At 43.8% G+C, this 25,466-nt stretch overlaps 2 protein-coding genes across 4 annotated transcripts in view; one reads left to right on the forward strand and one right to left on the reverse strand.

Annotated features, from left to right (window-relative positions):
• The first annotated feature begins 414 nt into the window (after positions 1 to 414).
• Positions 415 to 25,466, forward strand: part of CCNB3 (cyclin B3) — a 91,749-nt gene continuing 66,697 nt past the window's right edge. For all 3 annotated transcript variants that reach the window (XM_045877918.3, XM_045877928.3, XM_045877966.3), the window contains exons 1-4: positions 415 to 849; positions 2,849 to 2,981; positions 18,869 to 18,984; positions 19,902 to 19,961. The gene's annotated coding sequence lies outside the window, so the exon portion shown is untranslated. The remainder of the gene's footprint in view (positions 850 to 2,848; positions 2,982 to 18,868; positions 18,985 to 19,901; positions 19,962 to 25,466) is intronic.
• Positions 14,051 to 21,697, reverse strand: AKAP4 (A-kinase anchoring protein 4). Its single transcript, XM_045877978.1, has 5 exons — positions 21,602 to 21,697; positions 20,506 to 20,556; positions 19,845 to 19,946; positions 15,232 to 17,370; positions 14,051 to 14,206 (listed from the first exon to the last, which is right to left on the reverse strand). The coding sequence occupies exons 1-5, from the start codon at positions 21,695 to 21,697 to the stop codon at positions 14,051 to 14,053; spliced, it is 2,544 nt and encodes an 847-aa protein (XP_045733934.1).

A 25,466-nucleotide genomic window follows, 5' to 3' on the forward strand; every position in this document is an offset into this window, starting at 1 on the left:
TTAGACAAATGAATTTCTTGCTGGTAAAGCAACCTAATTCCAGAGGAATCAGGAAATCCCTAAACCTGAAGACAGGGGCCTGAGGAATATTGAGGATCCCCTGCTGGCCGGAGCCTTTGGACTCTTGGGACAGCTGAGCAAAGGCGAAGAGGAAGCATCCCATTGTGTCCACAGGCAGTGGTCCTGAGTTGTAGGCTGATGCTTCGTAATTGAGCTTTTAGGGGAATATAAACCTGGAAGGAAGGTCGGACAGGGACAGAGGGAGATTGCTGTCTGCTGGTGTCAGGAGAGACACGGCAGTTGAATGTTGAAAGAGCAAGAACAGGGTAAGAGGTCTGGGCAGCTTGCCATCCTTCCCTGAGTCATTATTTCACTGTGTGGATTCCTTCAGTTGCAAGTGCTATCGATTCCCAGTTTCTCAAACACAGTATAGATATTAAGAGCATGAGCTCTGAAGTCTCTGGTAACCTTGGCAAATCACTTAACCTCTCTGAACCTAGGGTTTCCCATCTGTACAACAGGGGTAACGACAGTATAGTACTCATCTGCCGGGATTGCTGAGGAGATGAAGTGGCTCGGAAAATAATTGGAACAGAGCCTGGCAGGCAGGAAGGCCACCGGTGTGTGGTATATTTTATTTTCTCACATTGAATACAAATGTAAATGACTGTTGGATTATCCGTGCCATGGTATGCTTCTTTGAGGCCAAATTATAGAACCAATGGCCTGGAAGGAATGCTAGATTACCTACAGCTCTTTCTTCATTTTACACAAGAGGAACCTCAGACTCAAGGGACGCAAGTGCATTTGACGGCAGGAGACAGGAAAAAGGTTGTGCGACTGCAAAAGGTAAAAAGAGAATGCGGAAGGGGTTTTGAATGGCTGCAGGGCCAGGTGAATGAGTGTGTTGATGAATGTGTTGGGGGTGGTGGGGAGAAAGGAGGAAGAGTGGAGGGTAGAGAAGGCTATAGAAGAAGCAGAAACAAGAATAGAATGCGCTCGGGCGCCAGGGTGGCTCAGTCGGTTAAGTGTCTGCTTTTGGCTCAGGTCATGATCCTAAGGGTCCTGGGATTGAGCCCCGGGATCGAACCCCTTGTCGGGCTCCCTGCTCAGCGGGGAGCCTGCTTCTCCCTCTGCCTGCTGCTCCCCCTGCTTGTGAGCTTGTGCGCGCGCTCTCTCTCTGAAATAAATAAAATCTTCAAAAAATATGTATATAATGTGAGCCACTTAGCAATTTTAAATGCTCTAGTAGCCACATTAAAAAAAGAAAAGAAGAAACAGGTAAAATAAACACTGATAGTTTATTTAACCCAACATATAAAAAATATTATCATGTCAACAGGTTATCAGTATGAACAATTATTAATGGCATATTTTACATTCTTTTTTGAATACAAAGTCATTGAAATATGGGATGGATTTTACACATACAGCAGATCTCAATTTGAACTAGTCACATCTGAGATGCTCAAGAACCACAAGGGACTAGTGGCTACTGTATTTGTCAGAGCAGATCTAGGCAATAGGGAGCCATGGAAGGGCTCTAAGCAGGGCAGTGCCAGGGTCTGGTGTGTGTTTCAGAGCAAGACCTCCGGGGGTGATGGGAAAGGTGGATTGGGACAGGGGCCACTTAGGATTGCCAAGCATAGCAGTGCAGGTTGAATATGGTACAGGGAGCAGGAATGGGGGCTGAAATCTAGCCCACATTCCACTTATCAAGCCAAGCACGCTGGCCCAACACTGTCAGCTCAGAGGAAAGTGAGCCTTTCCCTCACTGGTCAGCCCAGAGGCAGTGCCTGTTTTTCTTATTTTCACAAAGATGCTATATGTGTAGCAGGAGCCCTGGAGAATACCAGACCGGTGTAGGAGGTATGTGCCTCAATCCACAACTCAGATGGATAAGAAATATCACATTTCTTTATAAACCAGAGTTAGTTCCATTTTGAGTTCCCAAACCCCTTAAGGCTGGAGAGAAATTCAGTGTTAGTTATTTGGAGACCCCTCACTCAGAGTTGTGCATGACTTATGGTATTTTATTTTATTTTATTTTAAAAGATTTTATTTATTTATTTGACAGAGAAAGAGAGAGAGAGGGAAGCAGAGGGAGAGGGAGAAGGAGACGCCCTGCTAATCAGGGAGCCCGATGCGGGGCTGGATCCCAGGACCCCGGGATCATGACCTGATTGGAAGGCAGACACTTAACTGCCCTGAGCCATGCAGGTGCCCAACTTCTGGTAGTTTATATGCACCAGGGTATGGGGTATGGACCTGTGGTCATCAAGTCTGGCTCACTGTGGTTAATGCTGAGATAGCTGTTGGCCCCTACGCAGGGCCCTTCAGGTCTGGCAGAGCTCAGATGCTTTTGGGAGAAACTTTTGCTTAGGGTTTCAACTTCCTAGATTCCTCACCTCATTACTTCTCTTTGGGGCCTTCCCTGCACACTGCCCAGAAGCCAAGCCAGGCTCTGCCACTCTTTCTCTTCTCCTCTTATATTAGGGGAATCTCTTTTCAATCTGGGAAAACTCTTTTCACCTTCTCTTTCATCCAAGATGGCTTTTTTTTTTTTTTTTCTTTACTGGCAAACGGTTTCCTCCCTCTGGGGCTCGACACTGTTGTGAGGAAATACCCGGCTGCTTTTTCTCTCCTCTTTTTCTGTTCCAGCGCACCCCAGTCATCAGGTCGGCCCACAGCGGCAAAGGGCCACAGGGAATGGAAAATGGCAGGAGCCCAAACTTGTACATGAACCTTCCTCTCTGTTCAAGGGACCTACAGCTCTAAGATGGAGGGGCCCAAACCCATTGCTTTCTTTTTGTCTCTGTCTCCTCCTCTCTTTTTCTCCTCCCACTAGGCCCGAGAGGCAGCGCAGTCCCGCAGTCCCGGACATGGATTATTACTAGCCCAGAGGACCAAAAGTCCGAGCCCAGAGAACCAGAACATACTGGAAAAATAAGGGAGAGTGAGAAGCACAGGAAAGCCTCCAGGTAAAGCTGTTTATGGACTCTAGGGTTTATTTAGCCTTGACCTTTGTGTGCCTTGAACTGATTCTAATTAGCATAAGGAAGACTTAGAACTGAGTGAAATGGTCCTCCCTCCCCCAGGACCCAACTGGCTGACCACTGGTTGGCAAATACTAGGAAAGGCCCGCTTAATGGCGTAAAATGTTAAAAGTCCTAGCTGACATTGGAAACACAGCCTGCAAAAGGAACAAAACAAAAATAGCATTCTCCGTAGGTGGGGGGCGGGGGTGGCTCTAAAGGGATAGCAAGAGGGAAGTTTTCTGGGGTGATGGACTTGTTCTGTATGTATCCTGATTGTGGTGGTGGTTACATGAAATCTATACATGGGCCAAAATTCATAGAAACGTAAACCAAAAGAAAAAAAAAAAGCCAATTTGATTGAATAATAATTTAAAAAATAGAATTGTTTTTAAAAAGTGAGGGCTTTGGAGCCAGAACTGCCTGGGTTCAAATTCTGGTCCCCCACTTAATAGCTGTGTGACCCTGAACAGGTTACCACCCCTCTGTGCTTTGGTTTCCTAGCCCATTAAACAAGGACCATTACAAAGAGTTTGTTGTGATGGTTAAATGATGTCATGTGCTTAGAACAGTGCCTGGCACATAGCATGTGCTCAGTAAATGTCTACATCAGGAAGATGGTTCCGTATGAGGGCCTGGGGCGTGGGAGACAGATGAGAAGACGGAAGGAATCACCATGTGAATCACTGCTGCAGGGATTTCAGTGTTCGTAATTGTAGGAAGAATAGCTACCATGGCCTTGTATTTTTGAGCCATCCAACCTGCCCAGCCACCACCCTTCCTCCCTTCACTCCTGACCTCCTTCCAGTTTTTGTATGGTTCCTAAACCGCCATTTTGCCCTTAGGCCTGCCCTTCAGTTCATTGCCTGGTTGGGACCTCTCCAAATTAAAGCACTGTCGAAGCTGTCCTTAAACCTGGCTGTGGATCAAAATCTCTCAGACATTCTGCAAAACTACTGGCTTACACTAAAAAAAAAAAAAAAAAGTCCGTGTCTTGAAAGACCAGCAAAATGGCTGCCGAACTGTTCTAGATTACAGGAGACTAGAGGATAACTAAACACAACATATGAATTGTGGGTGGGATTGAAGAAAATGTCTATAGAGGTCATTATTGGGATGTTTAAGAAAACTGAATATGAATTGTATGTGGAAGAACGTCCTTGTTCCTAGGAGAAACACACTGAAGTATTGAGGGTTGAATATCATGATGTCTGCAGCTAACTTTCAGATGGTTCAGCAAAATAATAATTATTATTTAACATAATAATTATATATACATGATTTTAGTCAGTTGTGTGCTTAGGTAGATAGATAAAGCAAGATGGCAAAATATTAATACTTGGTGAAACTGGATGAAGGGTATACGGGTACTCATTGTACTAATCTTACAACTTTCCATAGGTTCTAATTTTTTCAAAACATAGAGGGTTAATAATAGACCATCACTTAGAGAAGAATTTTCAAAATACACATGCCCGTGTTGCAGCCCCAAACCAAGGACTCAAGACTTTTCCCGGACAGGGCCTGGGAATCTGCATTTTAAAAGTCCTAGGCGCTCCTTCCCCCGTCCCCAACCAAGAAGCGTCACTGTGAGAACTTCATCTCAGACGCACCTCTGTTTCCTCTGGTTCTTGGTTTCTTTCAGGACCCAAACCCTGGCCCTAGTTCTTTCTGGCAGTGTTGCAGCCGGGCCCTCCGCCAACCCTTTGCAAAGCAGGTACAGCTAGGGGTTGGGGTGGTAAGAAGAACAGTGAGCTCTCTGGAAAACACTATGGAGGTTCCTCAAAAAGTTGAAAATAGAGCTACCATACGATCCAGCAATTGCACTACTGGGTATTTACCCCAAAAATACAAAAGTAGGGATCCGAAAGGGTATGTGCACCCCGATGTTTATAGCAGCAATGTCCACAATAGCCAAACTGTGGAAAGAGCCAAGATGTCCATCGACAGATGAATGGATAAAGAAGATGTGGTATATATATATATATATACAATGGAATATTATGCAGCCATCAAAAGGAATGAGATCTTGCCATTTGCAATGACATGGATGGAACTGGAGGGTATTATGTTGAGCGAAATAAGTCAAACAGAGAAAGACATGTATCATATGACCTCCCTGATATGAGGAATTCTTAATCGCAGGAAACAAACTGAGGGTTGCTGGAGTGGGGGGTGGGGTGGGAGGGATGGGGTGACTGGGTGATAGACACTGGGGAGGGTATGTGCTCTGGTAAGTGCTGTGAATTGTGCAAGACTGTTGAATCTCAGATCTGTACCTCTGAAACAAATAATGCAATATATGTTAAGGAAAAAAAAGAAGAAGAAGAAGAAGAAGAAGGTAGCAGGAGGGGAAGAATGAAGGGGGGGAAATCGGAGGGGGAGACAAACCACGAGAGACGATGGACTCTGAAAAACAAACTGAGGGTTCTAGAGGGGAGGGGGGTGGGAGGATGGGTTAGCCTAGTGATGGGTATTAAAGAGGGCACATTCTGCATGGAGCACTGGGTGTTATACGCAAACAATGAATCATGGAACACTACATCAGGGGCGGAGCAAGATGGCGGAGGAGTAGGAGACCTGGATTTCGTCTCCTCTCATGGAACACTACATCAAAAACTAATGATGTAATGTATGGTGATTAACATAACAATAAAAATTAAAAAAAAAAGAAGAACAGTGAGCTGAGGACAGATCCTGGGGTCCTCCAACATGTATCAGATGGGCAGAGAAAGGGGATTCCATGAGAGACTGAGGAGGGAGGGCCAGGGGAGGAGGATGGAAACCCCAAGAATATACTTGAAGGGAAATAGAGATCTAGGCCAAGACAAGTCATTCGAGGTGCGCCTGGTGTCGCGATTGCATCAGGATGAGGAGAGCTGAGTTGCTCTATCAGTTCAGAAGTGGACCATTTGGTGCTGGAGGAGATTTTCCTGGCCAACCCCCCTTGGGGTCGTCTGTACCACAGGGCTGGCTGAAAAAGGCACCTGAAATCTCAGACGAGAAATTTCTTTTCCAAAAGCAAGGTCTCTGGGAGACAGATGGTATCAAACCCCTGAGAGAAAGATCAGCTGGTCAGGGTGTTTGCCTTTCCTTCTCTCTCTTGTTGAGTTCTGGGACATGATTTATAGTTTCTGGGAAGTGTTGTGTGAGACCACTTCAGGGTCAGAGAAAATATACCCATTTGTCATTTGGGGTTGGAGGGAGCATGGAGGCTGGGGCCTACCTCTCCTAGCACCTGATGTGAGTGAGAGTGTCAGCACAGGCTGTTAGTGGAAAACTACCATTTTCCCCTTCACCAATTGGCTCCACTGTAGCTGGAGTTTTCTAGCCAGTCACAGAGGGCGCCCATTATCTCCCCGTCCTGGCCCCCAGAGATATGTTGGCCCAGATGTGGATAAATCTTTTCAACCTCCAGTAAAGTCCAGGGAAGCTGGCATTTTAAAAATGGAAAACGGAGCGGGGAGAAAAAGAAATGAAGGAAATAAGTAACAGCCGAGCAGCACAACGCTCCTTCCAATCCATCCTTCCCACAACAGACTGAGAGAACATTCTAGAACATACATCTCACCTGAAACTGCCAGGCTCATTGACCTTAGGAGTGAGTCCAAAATTTTCACCATGATACATAAGGCCCTTCACAATCCAATGCCAGCTGCCTTTTCCAGCTTTGTCACCCATGACCTCCCTTTCTCACAGCCTACACTCCAGCTACCATATGTCTCTCAAGTTCCTAAGCAAGTCACATTTTATTCATCTCTGAACTTTTGCACATGTATGGCCACCCACCAGCCACTTAAATCAAGCACAGTTTTTCAGAGTACAGGCTCCAGAATCCGGCTGCCAGGGCTGAATCCCAGGTATGGGCAAGTCTCTAATTCTCTCTGCCTTCAGCTGTTTCAGTTGCAAAATGGGGCTACCCATAGGGTGGCAGCAGGCATCAGGTGAGAGGCCTGGCCCAAAGCCAGCACACAGTACATGTTAGCTATTACTCAACAAACATTGGTTAGCTGGCTGCCCGGTAGGTGGGAGACCCTTTCTATCCATCTGTTGCGTGCTACTTAAAGTCTGGAAGAAAGGCAGATCCAGAAACAGGGCATTGTCATGCCGAGGGATCAGAGCACGGATAGAGCTCTATGAGCCTGAAGGAGCAACTTGGGGGTTCCCTTCCTTCCACTCTTTCCTCAGCTGGATTCACCTCAGATGTTAGTTACCTCGAATTTGATTTTTAGCCAGGCCCTGAGGCTTGAGGAAGACGGGAGAAAGTAGGGCTGGTATTCAAATTTTAGGCACTGGTACAGCCCTACGGGCTGTGAAAATTTCCAAATGCTTTTGATACTGATTGGCAACTCACCTGAGCACCCCAAGTGGTCCTGAACCTCTCCTCCCCACGCCCGAGCCTCTGTAGTCTGGCTCTTGGGAACGCTGATTGGACACCATCAGGGAGTGCTCTCGTTCCCTGCCAGGGCACACATGCGCTAGCTTGTCTGGCATTGTTCTTCTGCTCTGGTGGCCCAGCCCCCTCCCACCAATGGTAGAGGCCCTGGGCACTGTGAGCAAACGCGAGGTATCATTTTGTTCCATGAGGATGTGTTTTAAGCACCACCTCTGCCTGCACTTGGGAATATTGCCTGCTGCATGAGTCCCAGGAGCCATCCCAGCTTCCTGCTGCCTTGGGGTAGTTTTTGGCCTTCTTCTGGGCCAAGGTCTATGCCTACAATACCCTTTGGAAACCTGTGCCTATTCACCAGGCTGGATTCCTTCCAGGCAACCACTGACACCACTCCAGAGGTTCCTGTTGCCTCCGAGACAGGCCTACTCTATTCTGTCAGTATTACCTGCACTCAGCCAGGACTTACCCTGACGTATGACGTGATGGACAAGAAGCAGTACAAAATGGGAGCTTCAGAGACAGGACTATCTATCTGTGTTTGAATCCTAACTCTACTACTTCCTCTAACTGTGTGAACTTGAGCAAGTTATTCTGCCTCTCTGGGCCTCAGTTGCCTCATCTGCAAAATGGGCTAATAAAGGTACTTACCTCAGAGGGTTGGTGGGAGGATTAAAGTGGAAAGCACTTAAAAGAATGCCTGACACACAGTAAAAGCTCAGTAAAAGTTATTCTTATTTTAATTATTTAAATTTAAATATATAATAATTTTAATTAGTATCATTCTTATTTTAATTATTATTATTTATTCTCATTTTAATTATTTAATAATTATTTAATGGGTGCATTTAGGCATATTTTCAAACATTTTTCACCTTGCTTGTCTCTTTGATCTGCACAACACCTCCAGAGATGTAGATATGAAAGGTATTGATTAGCATCCTGATTTTTAAGGTGAGGAAACAGGCACTTGGCTATATTAAGATGATTAAGTGATATTAAATGGCCATGGTTAGGGGCGCCTGGGTGGCTCAGTTGGTTAAGCGACTGCCTTCGGCTCAGGTCGTGATCCTGGAGTCCCGGGATCGAGTCCCGCATCGGGCTTCCTGCTCGGCAGGGAGTCTGCTTCTTCCTCTGACCCTCCTCCCTCTCACGCTCTCTGTCTCTCATTCTCTCTCTCAAATAAATAAAAAAAAAAATCTTAAAAAAAAAATGGCCATGGTTAATCATGAATTTTCTGATACCCCATTTAACGCTATTTTTCCCCACCAGGGAACACCGAAGTAGGTGGATCACTGCTCATTCGATAAACATTTATTGAATGGTGACTAGGCATCAGGCACTGTGCTGGGTACTGAGGATAGAGTAGTGGACAAGACAGGTCCCTGTGCTCCTGGGGTTGCCATTCTAGTGGGAAAAGACAGTCAATAAGCAAGTAAATAAGAACACAAAGGATAGGGGCGCCTGGGTGGCTCAGTCGTTAAGCGTCTGCCTTCGGCTCAGGTCATGATCCCAGGGTCCTGGGATCGAGCCCCGCATCGGGCTCCCTGCTCGGCGGGCAGCCTGCTTCTCCCTCTCCCACTCCCCCTGCTTGTGTTCCCTCTCTTGCTGTGTCTCTCTCTGTCAAAATAAATAAATAAAATCTTAAAAAAAAAAAAAAAAAGAACACAAAGGATAGATCAGTTCCGGTGATGAGAATAAGGCAGGGTGAAAGGGTAGCTGTGGAAGATAGGGTAGTGAAGGAAGGCTTTTCTGAGGAGGAGCTGGAAAGCTTCTCACCTTGGATACATAGCTGGGATCTGGGAGGGAAATTCTTCCAAAGAGGGAATTCCCAGCCCTGCTCAGGGCCACCACAGCCAAGTGGAAGGGGAAGGAGGGAGGGCTGCAAGTTAAGGGTGGCTCAGAGCCCAAAGTCACAAAGACTTGCTAAATGGGAGACTTTCTGGAAAGAGGCAGAAGAACAGTAAACTTGTGAACAGTGGAAGGGGATTGTTTTCCTATAGGTATTAGGTTTAAATATATTTAAAAACCAACTTTGTTGAAATATAATTTAGATAGAATAACGTTCACCCGTTTTAAGTGATGAGTCTTGAGAAATGTATACATACACCTGTGTTAAACACATTTCCTCTCAAGGTATATAGTTAACATTTCCGTAACCCTAAAATGTTTCCTTGTGACCCTTTGTAGTCAATTCTGGTCAGGTATTTCGCAAATGTGCCTCAGTTTGGGTTTATCTGATGGTTTCTCATGATTAGACTAGGGTCATGGGTTTTTGGCAAGAATGCCTCCGAGGTTCTTCTCATGACATCTTATCAGGAGGTACATGGTATCGATATATCTTTACTGATTATGTTAACCTTGATCACCTAATTAAGGTGTGACTGATGGGCTCATCTGTTGTGAAGTTATGATTTTCCCCCTTTGCAATGAATAAATATCTTGGGGGAGATACTTCAAGAGTATCCCATAAAGATTTAAAATGGCATTATAGGAGACCTATATGTTGAATTAAAGAGTGATGTTTTATTTAGTTTTACTAGCCAGGAGCATGGTCTATTTTCCTATTTATCTGTTTTCCTTTAGTTTTTCTCCTCATTTTTTTTTTAAGATTTTATTTATTTATTTGTCAGAGAGAGAGAGAGAGAGAGAGAGCACACAAGCAGGGGGAGTGGGAGAGGAAGCAGGCTCTCTGCTGAGCAGGGAGGCGGATGCAAGGCTCGATCCCAGGACCCTGGGATCATGACCTGAGCCGAAGGCAGATGCTTAACTGTCTGAGCCACCCAGGCGTCCCTCTCATTCATGTTTTACAGTTTGTTTTTTAATAAACATGGACTCTGAATTACTAGGATGGCAGTGTGATAGAATGGAAAGAACATAGTATTTGACCTGAGGCAAACCTGGATTTGAATCCCCAACTCTCCCACTTAACTGATCATAGGTATGGCCTAGAAAAAGGCCTTGAAGCCCGAGCCCCTAATTTCTCATCTGTAAAAACATCGAATAACAAACCCTCTCCCTGAGGTTTTTGAAAGAATTAAAGCACTAGTAGTGTCTGGCACTCAGTAAGTGCTCTGTAAATGTCATTTTTTGCCTTCCTTAATACCCAAGAGTTTAGTATTATTGTCACTATGGTAATTAGACTCTCCTCTTTGTGGCTGGGTGGCTCTAGGATATAGAAGTTTGACAGATTCTTTTAAATTTTTTTCATGTTCTGACACCCCTGAGGCTGGATTTTTTTTACATGTCTCTGAATCACTGGGGAGAAAGCAGCTGGAAATGTCTTAGTTGATGGCAAATTCCTACAGCTCACAAGTATCTTCTATCCTATACTTTTGCAAAACTCCTTCAGTACCTCTGGTGTTTGAGGATTTGCTTTTCATGGATGACTAAATATATCTTATGCAAAAGTGGCATTTTTGTTTCTGCCTCTCCTGTATTCCTACTTTGTGCTTATTTTCCTTCTTTCGTTATAGAACTGTTTTAAAGTGGAATTTTAACAGGGAAAACCTTATGTGGTTCCTGTTTTTAACCAGAATTAATCTAATATGAGCTTTGGTTGACAGCAATGTATTCTTAGGTTAAGCAAGAGAGAAAACCCTGCAACACCCCTCTCCTCACCGCTGAATTTTTTAAGGTTTATAAATTTTTATTTAAATTCAATTAATTAGCATATAGCATATTATCACTTTCAGAGGTAGAGTTTAGGGATTCATCAGTTGCATGTAACACCCAGTGCTCATTACATCCCGTGTCCTCCTTAATATCCATCACCAGTTACCCCATCCCCCCATCCCCCTCCCCTCCAGCAGCCCTCAGTTTGTTTCCCTGAGTTAAGAGTCTCTTATGGTTTGTCTCCCTCTCTGATTAAAAAAAAAAAAATGAGTTTTTTAAGGTTTAAGTGAAACTTTGTTTTCTTTGTTTTTTCCCCCTCAATCCAAATTTTATTTCCCCTTTCCCAAACTTGTTTGACTTCTTATTTGTTCTCTTCCTAAGTTTTTTAGGCAGGGACTTAATTCATTGTTGCTTTTTTTGTACTGATAAAGGTTTTGGGGGCAATACGTTCTCTAAATATTGCCTTGGAAATCTCCCACAAAGTGTTACTCCCATAAATTCAGTCTTGCCAATTTTTCCTTTTACCTCAAGCTCCATTATGGTTTGGCACAGTGCTGTTACTGATCTTCTGTATTACAATTTTTGATATTTTGTTCAGCATGGATTTGGGGGAACATTAATTTCAATTTTTTTTTGAAGATAGTGCATTAAAACCTTTCTTTTGATTACTGAGTTTTTGGTTCCCCCTTAAATTTTGTCCCCGAGGCGAGTGCCTCTCTCACCTCACCTCAGCCTAGTCGTGGCCCTGCAGTAACCTCCCAGATGAGTTTTGCTCACAACTTCCTTTTGAAATGGAGGCCTGATGTTCAGAGACACCACAACTGTCAGATATTCCAAGCCAATTCAATCACCCACCAGGAGATACTCATGGATTCCTTCTCTTTCTGCTCCTGTCGTCCCTTTCCTACTACACTTGGGGCTCTCTGCTCAGCCAAAGTCCTTGTCTATTTTCAACTGCTGCCATTGAGCATGGCCACATTGCTGATAGGGTGCCTGGGGTCACTTCTCCATTTAGAGAGGTGAAAGGCCAGGGCCTCGCCCTCCAGGAATAAACCCCAAGGACTGTTGAGCTCCTCCAGACCCTTGTCAGAGCCCTTTGTGGTCCAAAGCATTCCATCCTCTGCTGGAGTCTGTCAGCTCTGGCAAAAATCAAGTTTCCTCACCCTAATCTTACCTCATCCACACAAGTTTCCTTGAGAAATTATGGAAGAGAAACACTTTCTTAGAATCCTCAAATGTCAGAACTGGAAGGGCCCTTAGAGACCATTTTGCCCCAACTCCCCTCATTTAGCAGAACATATAACTTCCTTTGCTCTATTTCCACGTTCCAAGGAATCCCCAAGGCCGTCTCATAATAAAAATCAGGAGGAAGTCAAGAGCCAAGTTAATCAGGGAAGTAAACTACTATGGGACCCAGCTGTGCTCAGGGAGGATTGCATCATCAGAAATCCAGCCCTGGTCCCACATTTGTTTATTAAGGATTTTCTTCAAGGAGAAAGGGAAGGATCTGTGGTAGCTCAACTCCAAAGCTTTTCATGGGGGGGCTGTGACTGGAAAAGGTTTGATTAGCTTTCATTCACGTCGAGGGAGTTCTAAAAGTCCTGCTTTGAAGAGGCCTGCCTTTACTTCTGACTGGTCCAAGCATTGGGGAGAAGTGGGCAAGGTTTGCCTCTGTGCCGCTTACGTCCCCCCAAAAAGTACCTCTCTGGGTCCCATACTCAGAGAATCCTGCTTTCAGTTTGGAAGCATATCAAGAGCACTTGAAACTATGTTAGGATGGGCTTTGCAGGGTATAGCTTCCTTCATGTAACTACATTTATAACAAGATTCCCCTGTGTAAAGCATCCTCCCATCCATCGCTCCACTTGAACCTCTAGTGAAGGTAATTTTGGGCTACACTTTACAGGTAAGGAAACAGGCTGGGTCTAGGTGACTCTGTAAAGCCATGTGACTAGTAAGAGGCACAAGCTTTGACTTTTGAATCCAGAAGGATCTCACATGCTGTGCTTGTTCTACAAAGCCCCGGCACCTCAAAGGCACCAGCGTATGCCACAGCAAACTGGCTAACAGAGGACCACACAGCTGAAACCATTGTTTTGATCTTGTTTGCAATGAATTCTAGCATTATGATTGACTTCTGAGAAGCATGAAACAAATCTAAGGACTTAGAGCTAGTCTCAAAAGAGACACTGGGATTCACCTAGGGTGGCCGTGAATTTACCATCCTATAGAGCTTTCTTCTCAGAAGAATTTTCTTTCAGACTGATGGAAGACAAGGAAATCTTATCAGTTGCAGTAAATGACTTCTCAGAAAGCTTTATTCACACATAAGAGGATCAGATCCAATTGTGGTTCTGGATAGTATTTATCCATACGCAGTTAACAGTGAGGGTGTGTGTGAGGCAAGGGGGAGAAATGTCCCCCCTTGCCTGGGTAATGAGTAATATACTTACTTTCTTCAGCTAGATTTCTTATAAGATAGCCTATCTTCAGGCTCTTAATAAAAACAAAAAACCCAAGAAGCCTGCATCCTTGGGATTAGAAGGGGGAAATATCAAGTTAGGTAGGCAATTCTGAGAGAAACAGGGAGGCCACAGGTGGCAAAGCTCTAAAGAGACTGTAAGATGAGATCATTTGGACAAACCAGATTACTTAGGGACTTAGGACATATGTTATATCCCTGTGTCTTGGGTGCTCAGAAAAGAACCCAGGGTGAGATCTGGACACAAGTTCAACCCTGTATCACCCATTCTCCCAGAATTCAACCCATTCTCCTCCCTCGCCTCAGATCTATCTGATCAAGAAAACAATTACACTTTTTTAATTTTTTTTATTCATGTTCTTGCCCAGCTTTTGGACACCCTGTATTTGCACAGTCCAACTGCTCAGATGTATTAGGAAATACAATCATGTGGTATGCAGTTCACTGGCCTGATGGGTAGGGGTGTTCAGGCCGGGATGGAATGCTGCTAGGGGGAGTAAATGGAGAGGAGTCAAAGGAGTTGTTAGCTCACAGGTTAGTGAGCAACCAGTCTAGCAGTTGTTTCCTAGCCATGTTTCCCACAGCTTCATCCAGTTGTCGCTCCTTGGCAAACTTCATGACCTCTTGAAGAAGATCCCCTACACTGTACCCCTTCTCTGCTGCCTTAGCTGAAACTTCAGGAAGCTGTGGAGAGAGCAGAGGAAGTGTTGAGTCACGTGATGCTTTTGGAGAGGGGACCCAGATGGATCAAGTGGACCCTCCCCCACTCACCTTCCCACCCATGCTTCTAGGACTAGAGGAAAGCCTGACACAGATCCAGGACCAGAGGCTCCTGACCTGACTTTCCTTTTTCCTTGTGCCTCCTCTAATGACATGGCTCCAAATGCCACAGGACTTTCTTTTTGAGCTTTAGAAAACAAGCTCTGGAACTAAATGTGTTCACCGAACACTTCTCATAGGTGCTAGATCCTTCAGTTAGCCTGTGATGATTGCTAGGTCAAGGTTAGGGGTCGCCATTCCCCAGCTTCCCTAAAAAAGTATGAGGTGGGAAGTAGGGACAATCTTCCTGGTCCTGGACTGAAAATAATTCGGTTCAGTATTTTATTTCTCTTAACTCCATCTGATGTAAAAAACACAGCTGTGGGGTGTGTGTGTGAGAGAGGGAGGGAAGGAGAGAGAGGAGAGAGAGAGGAGAGAGAACTTGTATGTGCATGAATGCTGGCCTCTGTGAAAGTGGAGGGCAAGGCCAGGACTAGGGCGAAGCAAGTGAGGTACCTAGGGCAAAAAATTTAAGGAGGTAAGTACTCTTGGGGCGCTTGCAGGACACATGAGTTTGGGGAGGAGCTCCCTTTTTCTTTTTTTTTTTTTCTCTCTCCAATCCTTTGAGGGCTTTCAAACTCAAAATGTAAGACTTAAAAATTGCTCCCTGATGTGTTACCGAAGAGTTTGTTGAAAGGATCACCGATACAGTGAGCTAACCTCACTTCTCCCCTTGGTGGAAATGCGCAGGCCTTGAGGTATCCAGAGCCCCACTCAGTTAATGGTTTATCACTTTGTCTTTTTATGAAGTGCAAGCAATTCGTGAAGTGCACAGTAAAGAATAGGCTTGGGAAAAAACTGGACTGCTCTTGGGCTCTAAGTACAATGCTGCCTCCCTCCCCCTGCCCACTGCAACCCTCTTTTCTTCTTGCACCTGTTGCGTCGCTTACCTTCTCCAGTTGTCCATCGTCATCTCCCATGAAGTAGAGCATGGGCACGTTAAATTGGGAGGCTGCAATCCACTGGAGGACAGCCTGGAGCTGCTTCTGCAAGCTGCTTGTTGAGCACTGATTATTAACTATGACTTCAGGCCCAGGAGAGTCTTGATAGCGCTGTGACATTGCACCATCATGACTACATCTGGAGCCACCGACCTGGTAATTGGGGTTGTTTGCCAAGGCTGCTTGTTCTTCCAACTCAGCAAGGGCTGCCCCGTTATTACTATACTTAGCCATGATAAGGCACAACTTCATCACAGATTCTACCAGTTGATCTATAAATTGGCGGTTCACTTGCTTCATCCCACTGATAAAGTCAAGTTCTTGATTGTCCTGGCATTGTTCTTCTCCTCTGTCAGGCTTCTTGGACATGGAAGCCGCTTTGTTTGTCCTGGGCTCAGAACACTTGTTCTCACCTTCGCATAGATCCTCACAGTTGAAGGGGCTCTCACTAAGCAGTTTCTCAATCAGCATTAGAACGATGTTTGACATATCCAGCTTCTGAGAGTCCAACTGTTGATTTTCCTTCAGGGAGGTGGATGGTCCTGGAGCTCCACTAGATTCTAGATGTTTCACTGAAAGTGGCTTGGCACTTTGGCCACTTCCAGACTTTTCGTATTGGGCACTCTGACTCATATAGCCCATGGTAGAACCAGGACACTCTTCTTCAAATGCATCTTTGCCTTTGGCCTGCTGGGTCAGATGGTACTGGATCAGCATAAGGGCAGACACAATCAAGTCCTTTGCCAGTGAATCCGTGGAAGGGCTGATCTTTTCTCTTTTTTCCTCTTTATTGGCGCATGCTTTGCCAGGCATCTTGCCTTGGTTTCCTTGCTTTTGGTTCCACATGGTCAGGCTCTCCTTGAGGATGTGCTCACTGACTTTCTCGGCGCTGGTCAACGACTTGCACTGCTCTGGTTTCATTTTGCCTTTGTCCTTCCCCTTCATCTCAGCTTTCATGGCTGAGAATTCAAGACTTTGGTTCTTGCATTTGGGATCTTGGGACCCAGCTTTCAAGGTTGCATATGACAAACTCTGAGATTTAGTCTCCTTCTTCTCGCCAAGAAGAGCACTGACCAGACGCTTCAGCATAGCCTCCATGATATCTGCAGCATTTTGTTTTCCGTGGTTGAACAGATTCCTCTTGACAGCCGAGACAAAGTCCAAGTCGGTCATCAGGACCCCAGTGATATTATGCAGGTTCTTCATGCAGGAATCAATCAAATCAGACACGATTTCTTTGGTGTGTTTTAACAACACTCTCTTCAGGACCACACAGGCTGGGATTGGCTTTCCAGAGCTATGTACTTTCAAAGTCTTCATAACAGAGACCATCATGTCAGATGCTACCTGATTTGCATAAACCATGAGCCCTTTGCTGATAGAATCTGCAAATTCTTTACTATCTCTTTGGCACATCTGTTTGTCCCCACCCTTGTTCTTGTTGGATAATTCACTATACAGAAAGGTTTTCCGGCCACCTTCCTTGCACTCTTCCCCAGTGCCCCGCATTTCTGCCGAGGTCAATTCCACAGCATCATGGGCCATTTCAGAAGCAATCTTGCTCACAGCACTGTGGGGGCTGTTTTTCCCTTTGTCCCCAGAGAATGGGTAGAGAGAATGATGGAGGCATTTGCTTCCACCTTCCAACTTCTCCTTGATCTCCTTACGGGCCATCTGGATTACCAGGGAGGATAGTCGGTTGACGTAGAAGGAAAGGTCATCCATAGAACATTCACCATCAGGGGAAATCATTGCCCTCTGAGTGCTAGGAGATTTGGCTGGAGGAGTGGAAGGACTCTGGTTATTGTTGGTGTTTTTGCCTGCTGTCATTTCTAGATGTAGGCTTTGAGGTCCGTTGGCCATATAATCCATGTACAGTTGATCGGCATAGACACTGTAGCAGTTCCCAGAGGGTAGTTTGTGATATTTGCCTTCTGTGTCTCCTACTTTATGTTTACAGCTAGAGGCCGAGGGGCTCAGTGCATGTTGAAAACCCAAGGCATACTTCTGGAGGTCACTGAGAAGCCAGTTGAGGACACTTATGGGATCAGAGGGAGCTTGTTTGAAAAGGCACACAGATCCCTCCGTCTAAAAAAAGAAGAACACCTATCCATAAGAGTTTGGGTAGGGTACTTCTTTCCCTTATTTTATTTAGAAGATATATCTTCTAAACTGCACAGATTAGGGATTTGGCCTTTAGAATTTGCATGAGAACATAACATACAATTAAAACCATTAATACACAAACACAAGTGGCAGCAGCAAAAGCTGAGTATATGCATTTGTGTACTTAACTGTATTTAAGTGTTATCAATATATTTGTCAATTTCATCTGTGTATGTGTTCTTATCTCAGTATGTCAAAAATGTATCCTTGTATCCATTGTGTGCATATGCACATCAATACAGCAATTTGTAAGTGTGAGTATCTCTATAGATATGAGAATGTGTCAGTCTGTCTTGTGAAAGGTGTAAATGTGCCTGTGTGTATGTGTGTGTATACGTGTATGTCAGTGCCCATGTATGAGTATGTGTAAGCATGTGTAATAATGTGTTGACATCAATACTCATTGCCTACTGTATAGGCCAACATGTATATATTAGTGTGTACCTTTTGTACATGTGTGGGATTGTAACCATAAGCGTGTGTATGTCAGTGTGTCTGAGAATATGCAAATAAACAAGTGTCGATTGGAAGTGATGTGCATATATTTATGATGTAAATCTACTAGCATGTATCGTGCAGCTATAAATGCATTTGTATATATTAGAGCATACATTCACATATTAACATATATACTCAATAATTAATGTATGATATGTTAATAAATGTGTATGTTAAAATATGAATTGTATGTGTAAATAGGTGATTGTATGGTGACTGTGTAGTGTGTCAATAAATTAGGTGTCATTTATATTTATATGCTGTGTCCGTGCTTGAGAATGTGTGTCAAATTGCACACACCCCGGCATTTGAGTTTGTGTGTGAGAACATGAGTGGGGATGTTATTGAAGTTGTGTTGATGTGTGTATCAGTGCATACAAATAAGAGTTAGTGACTTTGTATCATTTTGTTTAAGTTTCTATGGGTGCATATCAGCATGAAGTATATTTATGTGTGTATGCCTATACCTGAGTCTGTATGGTTACTGTGTTTTGATCACAGGCTATGGGTGTGTGAGTATACGTTTATGTGTGGTGTGCATGGATATATATGGGTGTTTATGTGTGTCATATATGGGCATGTCCAGGTATCTGGCTGTATAACTATATACCTTTGTGTATGTGTGTAAGTCATTGTTTATGAATAGGTCAATATACCTAAGTTTGGTATATTAGTGCTTGTGTGTTTGTTGATGTCACGTGTAGCCAGACATGAGCACATCTTTGCTTGTATAAATTATTTTTTGTTAACGTATATAAATGTATGTATCGATGTGTGTGTCTCTTGGATAGATTTGTATGCTTGTGACTGTGTGTGCCCGTGTCTGGATATGTGTATATGTATTGTACACATCTTCTACTTGGCGCTAAATGCCATTGCCCTCTTTGCCCCTTCCACTGCTTCATCTCCTGTCTTTTCACAGAATTCCTGGAAACGTGAGGTCATGAGGTCAACTTTTTGCGAACGGGTTTGACACAATCAAGGAGATCTGCCTTGTGTGCAGGAAATATGGACGGCTCTTTTAAAAATAAACACCAGGTATAATTTATCCCTTTCTTGAGACTCCAAAATGGAGTTGGCAACCCCCAACTGAACCCAAAACTATTTAGAGACTATTTTGTAACTGGCTTTTCCTTCCTTAGAGCCCACTCTCATTATTCTAAATGTGTCTGGGGCCAGAAATGATGTTTCTCATTATAACATGAGCCCAGGAAGATAGAACAAGAAATATTTGACTCTTTTGCACTAAAGCAAAATATCCCGTTCCAGTACCAGCCGCTCCAGGCTTGTAGGACTGTGGGGGTGACTTCTCATGTGTTCTAATGCTTACCCCAAACCAGGAGCCTAACAGATATAATTTAGAATACTTACACAAAAACAAAGGATTCTGTATGTGACAGTGGCATGCAAGTCTAATTTGTTCTAATTTTATGCTGCCCAACAACCTAGGTAATCTCTTAGACAACAGGGTAGGAACAAGGCAACTATAGTTCTTGGTCATTGTGGATTCTCTCTGCTCCATATCCTCGTTCTTCCCTCTTGGTCTCTGGGCAACATAGGGCACACAAGTCTATTACAAGCCAGCAAAGAACGTTGCAAAGGATCTTGCTTATAAGCCCATATCTTTATTAGGATAAGAATAGCAAGGTTATATTTGGAGTAGGCCCCTGAAATCAGGAAAGGGCATTCTGAGCCTCTGTGATTAGTGCCATTGTTAGATACCCGGGCATTGAACTTACCGTGACTCTTGACTTAGGACTGCGTTCTCTAGAATGTCATAGTGTTCAAATTTATGGGCCTGTTTGACAATAGTTATCTTACTATCTCTGAACCAGAGTCCTCAGACTCAGCATTGGGCTCTGAGAACTAGAAAGGGTGAGCTCAGAGGCTAAGTATACCTTAGACTGGTCTTGCTTCTCGGTATCCTTGATCACAATAATCTCTTTTTCTTCCAGATTTCCCAAGTTTAAGTCAGCTTCCAAACTGGAACCAGCAGCATCCTATGGAATTAAGGGGTAAGATTTTTATGAAGTGGATTTTTGAGACGTCTCTAGGCTGCCCTCCTAGGCTCACTTCAAAGTATGAATGCTATGTCCCCTATTATCCCTCTTCTTTCTGAAGGAGAGGTAGGACTGTGATGCTAGCTAGTCTTTGAAGAATGATAAAGTTCCCACCACAAATTACTACTCCCCTCACCCTGGCCCCACTGAAGGTATTCACAAAGTTGTCAGTCTCAGGAACCATATTCCATTAATCATCAAACTTTTGGACAGGTTTTTTTTTTTTTTAATTTCACTTCTCTGACATGCTATTTTCCAGGCTTTAATTCTTTCAGCCCTACCAACAACTTAAGTGGCTTCTAAAATGAGACTTGGTATCAAGAGTGACAATAAATTCTGAACCAGAGATCCTGGGCTTCCAAGAACAATGGCTTTCCACTTGAGACTCCTCCACCTTTCCACCCTCTGCTACAACCTTTCCCTTTCCTCATGCTGCCCCTGATAACCCTTCTCAGCAGTTTCCCACCCATTCCAAGTGAGGGAAGCAGAGAATACCCACCTTGCAATCTTTACCTTCCACATTCAGGGTGGACACGTCAACAAAGCATATCTGCATCAAATTAGGAGAGTGAATTTAGAAAAACTCTAAAGACCATAATTTCTTTCTGGGAGATGACAATACCTACCTTATAAGGTTTTTGTGAGGACTGATTGAGATACTGCATGGAAAGCTTTTAGCAGAGTGCCTGTACATAGTAAGTACTCAATAAATGTTAATATGATTATTATGAGGCAGACAGAAGCTTAGCATCACTATATTTCCTAAATGAGAATACCTACCTGTCAGAGAGAGGCCCAAAATATCCACATTTATTGAGAAAACTGAGAAGAGAGGTGGCTTGCCTGACTGACACAAACTTGAAGGTGGAACTTCCATTAGAAGTTGATTCCCCTGGCCCCCAGTTTAGAACCCTTTCTGCTATAGTGTTTCCAAAGTGTGGTATTTTTACTATTGATGATATAGAATATTTTTGGTGGTACATAAGTAGATGTTTGTATTAATAGGTGCATTTGTTGTTATTTATTTGGAAAATACATCCTAAAACGTCAAACCTGTGGTATTGTGGACAATAGTGCCTAGGGTGATGGTAATTTTTAAATGTATTTGAATTTTAAATTCATTTTTAAAAACATTGCAAAAACACATATTAAGTAGTATGAGTGGCACTTGAACATGATAAAAAATGTGAAGTACTATGCAAATCGCTGAAAGTTTGGGAAACAGAGCGTGAAGTATTTCGTCCTCCTGAGGGAGTCCCACTTTAGTGTAATTTACTGGTAGCTAGGTGACATTGTGACTTCAGAAGTGTTAGGTAATAGGGGCTGGTAGCTAGGCAACCACCACTCCCCCCCCCCCCCAGCTCTCCTCATAGCCCTCCCTCCCCAAGTCCTTTATATCACATCTGGTCCTGCCTCTCCCTTAATTTGTCTTTGTGTGATGTATAAAGCACATTGGTCCCCCACAGACCTCCTTGAGCTTGGTTGCTTGGAGACATCACAGTATCGCTCTCCATTAGTCTATCCTGGGCTCCAGGATATCTATACTCATACACTGATCCTTTCCACTCCTCGGTAGGGGTAATTTTGTATCTTACCACTTTCCGGTCCTGATCTTGCTGTCCTGTTGGGCTGTAGAGATCTACCTTGCACACGCCCCTGCGGCTGTGTAACCAGTCAATATCTTCAGACATCTGTAAAGAGAAAGGAAAGAAATCTGAATATATATATGGTTATATATGGTTTTTAGGGACTGGCTGAGTTTGGATAAGAATCTCTGAAGGGCTTTCTGAAACCCATCTCTGTGTTTCAGTCAGGTTTAGATTAGGGACTGGTGGGGTGAGCAAAAGGGGAAGGACACTATGAAATGTTTGAACTTGATAATCAAGATCATTATCTTTTAGCACAGTCCATAGTCTCCTTCAATTTAGACTCCTCACACCAAGTATTTGGAATCATGGGAATATCATATTAACTTGTGAGAAAGCCAGTCAGGAAAAATGGCAGGCTGGGAAGCAAACTTAAAGGTCTAGAGACTGTGGGGATTAAATTTAATGATTTACTTCTACCCAAACTCCACTAAATCTCATCTGTCTCCACTTTTGTTTACCCACTCAGGTACCTCAAAGAATAAAGCTCACCTCATCCTCTTTAACTGAATTTTAGTTAACTCCAGTTCAACCAGAGTCTTTCTCATTACATTAAAGAAAGTGAAGTTAGGTAAATAGCTCTAATACTTATTACCTAGGGCCATTGGAAAAGACCAGGTACAGTGAATAAATAGCCCTTTTTATCAAAACAACATATAAGATTCCAACATATAGAGCAAGTTTCTGAATGTTGAGAAAAGTCTAATAGCTATGAATATAACCAAGAGAAAATGTCTGAGGGAAGACCAGACCCTGATCCCATAGACCAAGTTTAATTTTATTTTTGAAAGAGAAAAGAATCTCTGCTGACTTCCTTCAGCCCCCACCCTGCCACCTCCCACCTTGGCCTGAAACTAAAAGTAAAAAGGAAATGGCAGAGCCACTGAGTGATTTTTGCTATGTAAGACCTCAGATCTATGTTCAGGAAGATACAGTTAAGAGTTCAGTAGAATTGTTTTGGTTTCTAGGGCTTAAATTCGATTTCGTTTTAAAATTTAACAAGAGAATCCTTTTTGCTAAGTTATTAGAGGGCTGTTGAATTCCTTCCTCCCAACTTCCTTCAAAATTGACACCCCTTTTAACCTCTAGCTCCCTCTCTCCCTCTTTCCCTTCTTCCATTCCCCCTCCGTCCTCTCTCCTTCCCTCCTCCTTCCTCTCACTCCCCCTCCCCTCCGTTTTCCCCTCTCTCCTCCCTCCCTCCCTCTTTCCTGCCCTCCTCTCCTCTCCCCTCCTTCCCTCCCTCCCTCCTTCCCTCCCCCCTCAACATTTGGATAACAGCTATCCTCTGATGGTTATCTTTTCACATGATAATACTACATTTCTACCCTTTGCCATCCCCCCACCCCCATCTTTTTGGGTTCTCACTTCAATAATGTCTACATTTTCCTGAAAAAGTTTTAGGAAAGGGCTTCCCATACCCGCTCAGAAGAGAGAGTTTCTTTCCTTTTTTTTTTTTTTTTTAAAGCTAGAGATGACTAGCCTAGAAAAAAAGAAGAGGAGCCATAGAGGTCCCTCATATGATTTGGATACAGCCTCAGTCCAAATCCTAAAGAATTAAAAAAAAATAAAATTTGTGAACTCATTACCTTGATAATGAAGTTATTTTAGACTTTTGGTTGAAATTGTGCCACCCAGAAGGGAGATGTGCCCCTTTAGATGGAACTGGGCAGTGCCAAGTTCTTGGGCACCTGCAGCTGGCTGCCACCCCCGTCAGCTGTTGGACGAGACTGATGGGCCAGGCTTTTCCCTGCTGCCTCTGACCCTGGGGTATGACAAAGGAGTTTGTTGGGTCACAATGCCTGCAACTAGCAACCTCAGCAAAGGCGTGGCAGTCTGGCAAACTCAGTAGCCCTTCACATCAAAAGCACATCAGGCTGTCTCCCATACAACAACCCTTTTCTGTTCTCTCTAGGAGGGTACACATATTTATTTCACATTTTGTCCATCTTACAATCCCTTGATACTTCCTTTCTCTTTACTCTTCTTGTTTCCAGAACAATCTAATCATATTAGTTACCGGTTTGGTGGGGGTCTGTATTTTTCACATACAGAATTGCCACCAGCCTTTATGAATAAGACAGTATTAATTTTCCCATCTTAGCTTATTTTTCTTTGGGTTTCCCACTAGAGATTCAGAGTTATGCGGCAAGAGATCTTTGGATTTATGTAGAGACAGAAAAAATGGTAAAGTCCTTTCTGGTTATCCTGAATAAAAGCAGAAATAGGAAGTTTCACCTCACTGTCAAGACACCCCCGTAGCTAGTCAAAAAGAAGTCAGAAGATGCCCCTACCTTTGTAGTATCAGAGTAGGCTCTTTTATAGGACCTTGGAATGATTTCTTTCTTGTTATTTGGGATGCTGTGATGACCCTTCCAGTCTGACCTGAGATGTTGCTTCTTTGCTCAACCCTCCATACTCTCCTAAAGCCTTCACGGCCAGCTGGTACCAGAATTTCTGCTTCATGACATCACTGTTTCTATAGAGAACAGTGACAACACAAAGTTGGTGGCTCCATTCTTAGGATTCTGGATGTCTAAGTGGTCCAGCAAGCTCTAACCTTCATCATGAAGGCTGATTATCCCAGAAAAAAGGCCAATCTCCTTGGGACAGGGTCAGCCTTGCACAGACTTTTTTAAGTTATGAAAGGGCCTGAGCCCCACTTATTCTTTTTCATTATATGGCCAGTACTGGATTGCTGGCTACTATATTCTTTAGAGGATTATCCATTAGACTTTGAGATGCCTTTAGTTTTGCCCCAGTTTGGAAACATTAGCCCATCACCAAATAGCTCACACTGTGCCCAAGACTTGTCTTATCTTCCCCTTGTCCTTTCTCTACATATTTCCACTTTAACCTCATATATGAGAATAAATGCATCTGAATTAAAAATAAGTTGGGAGGATCCCCTAAATAATATAGTTTTGTATTCTTCGTCTACTTCAATTTCTTCTTTTCTTTGTTACCCCTGAGACTGCATGTCTTAACCCTGCTGTACAATTTTGATCTTGTTAGTTCATGGCATAAAAGAGAAACAGAGCTAGACATTTGTTAAAAGTGGCAAGACAGATTTTATTCAACTTCAGTAAGGAAGAGAGTCTTCCTTTTTTTAAGGATTTTATTTATTTATTTATTTGAGAAGGCGAGAGAGAGAAAGAGAGAGAGAGAGAGAGAACGAGTGGGGAAAGGGGCAGAGGTAGAAGCAGACTCCCTGCAGAGCAGGGAGCCCAATGTGGGACTCGATCCCAGGATCCTGGGATCATGACATGAGCCGGAGGCAGACGCTTAACCAACTGAGCCACCCAGGTGCCCAGGAAGAGAGTCTTCCAATGAACAGAGCTCAACTCCACTGAAACAAGAAGCAGAAGGCTTTTTAAATGCTGGGGTGTGCTAAAGGAAAAACTGCTGAGGGAAACGTGGGTGTGTATGTATGTGTGTGTGTTTGGTTGGGGGGTGATCAGTGTGATTAGGGCAACTGTGTGTGCTAACTGGTACTTATCAAAGTTAGGCTCCTACCCTTTCATAGAGATTAGGAGACAGGGGTCCTTCTTTCTTGATAATTACATTTCAAAGGGATGGCTCCCAGGTCTTTGAGAAAAACATTTCTGGGTTGTAGAAGATACATCTCAAAGGAACGGAGAAAGGATTTACAATGATACGTTTTCCAAAGTAAATGTTTTAAGGAAAGGGAGGTCAGGGGCCTATAATCAGGTTTTGGCTGAAACAAACAGTAAATTCTTCTGGCAGTGTTGAACTTTCTTAGGCAGGCCTTTTAAGGAGGCTGGGATCATCATCCTAGGGACATGGCCTTGAGCTG

This window comes from Mirounga angustirostris, unplaced genomic scaffold, assembly GCF_029215605.1.
Source record: "Mirounga angustirostris isolate CCGP_5_RB_7025 unplaced genomic scaffold, mMirAng1.0.hap1 SCAF_11, whole genome shotgun sequence".
Taxonomy (NCBI): Eukaryota; Metazoa; Chordata; class Mammalia; order Carnivora; family Phocidae; genus Mirounga; species Mirounga angustirostris.

What these genes read in the sequence shown, in the direction of transcription:
- AKAP4 (XM_045877978.1), bottom strand. Translation starts at nt 21,697, where the DNA reads ATGTCTGAAGATATTGACTGGTTACACAGCCGCAGGGGCGTGTGCAAG. An exon ending in AAGATCAGGACCGGAAAGTG is followed by an intron (nt 20,557 to 21,601) that starts GTAAGATACAAA and finishes AATTTGATGCAG; the next exon opens with ATATGCTTTGTTGACGTGTC. An exon ending in TGGAAGGTAAAGATTGCAAG is followed by an intron (nt 19,947 to 20,505) that starts GTGGGTATTCTC and finishes TTAATTCCATAG; the next exon opens with GATGCTGCTGGTTCCAGTTT.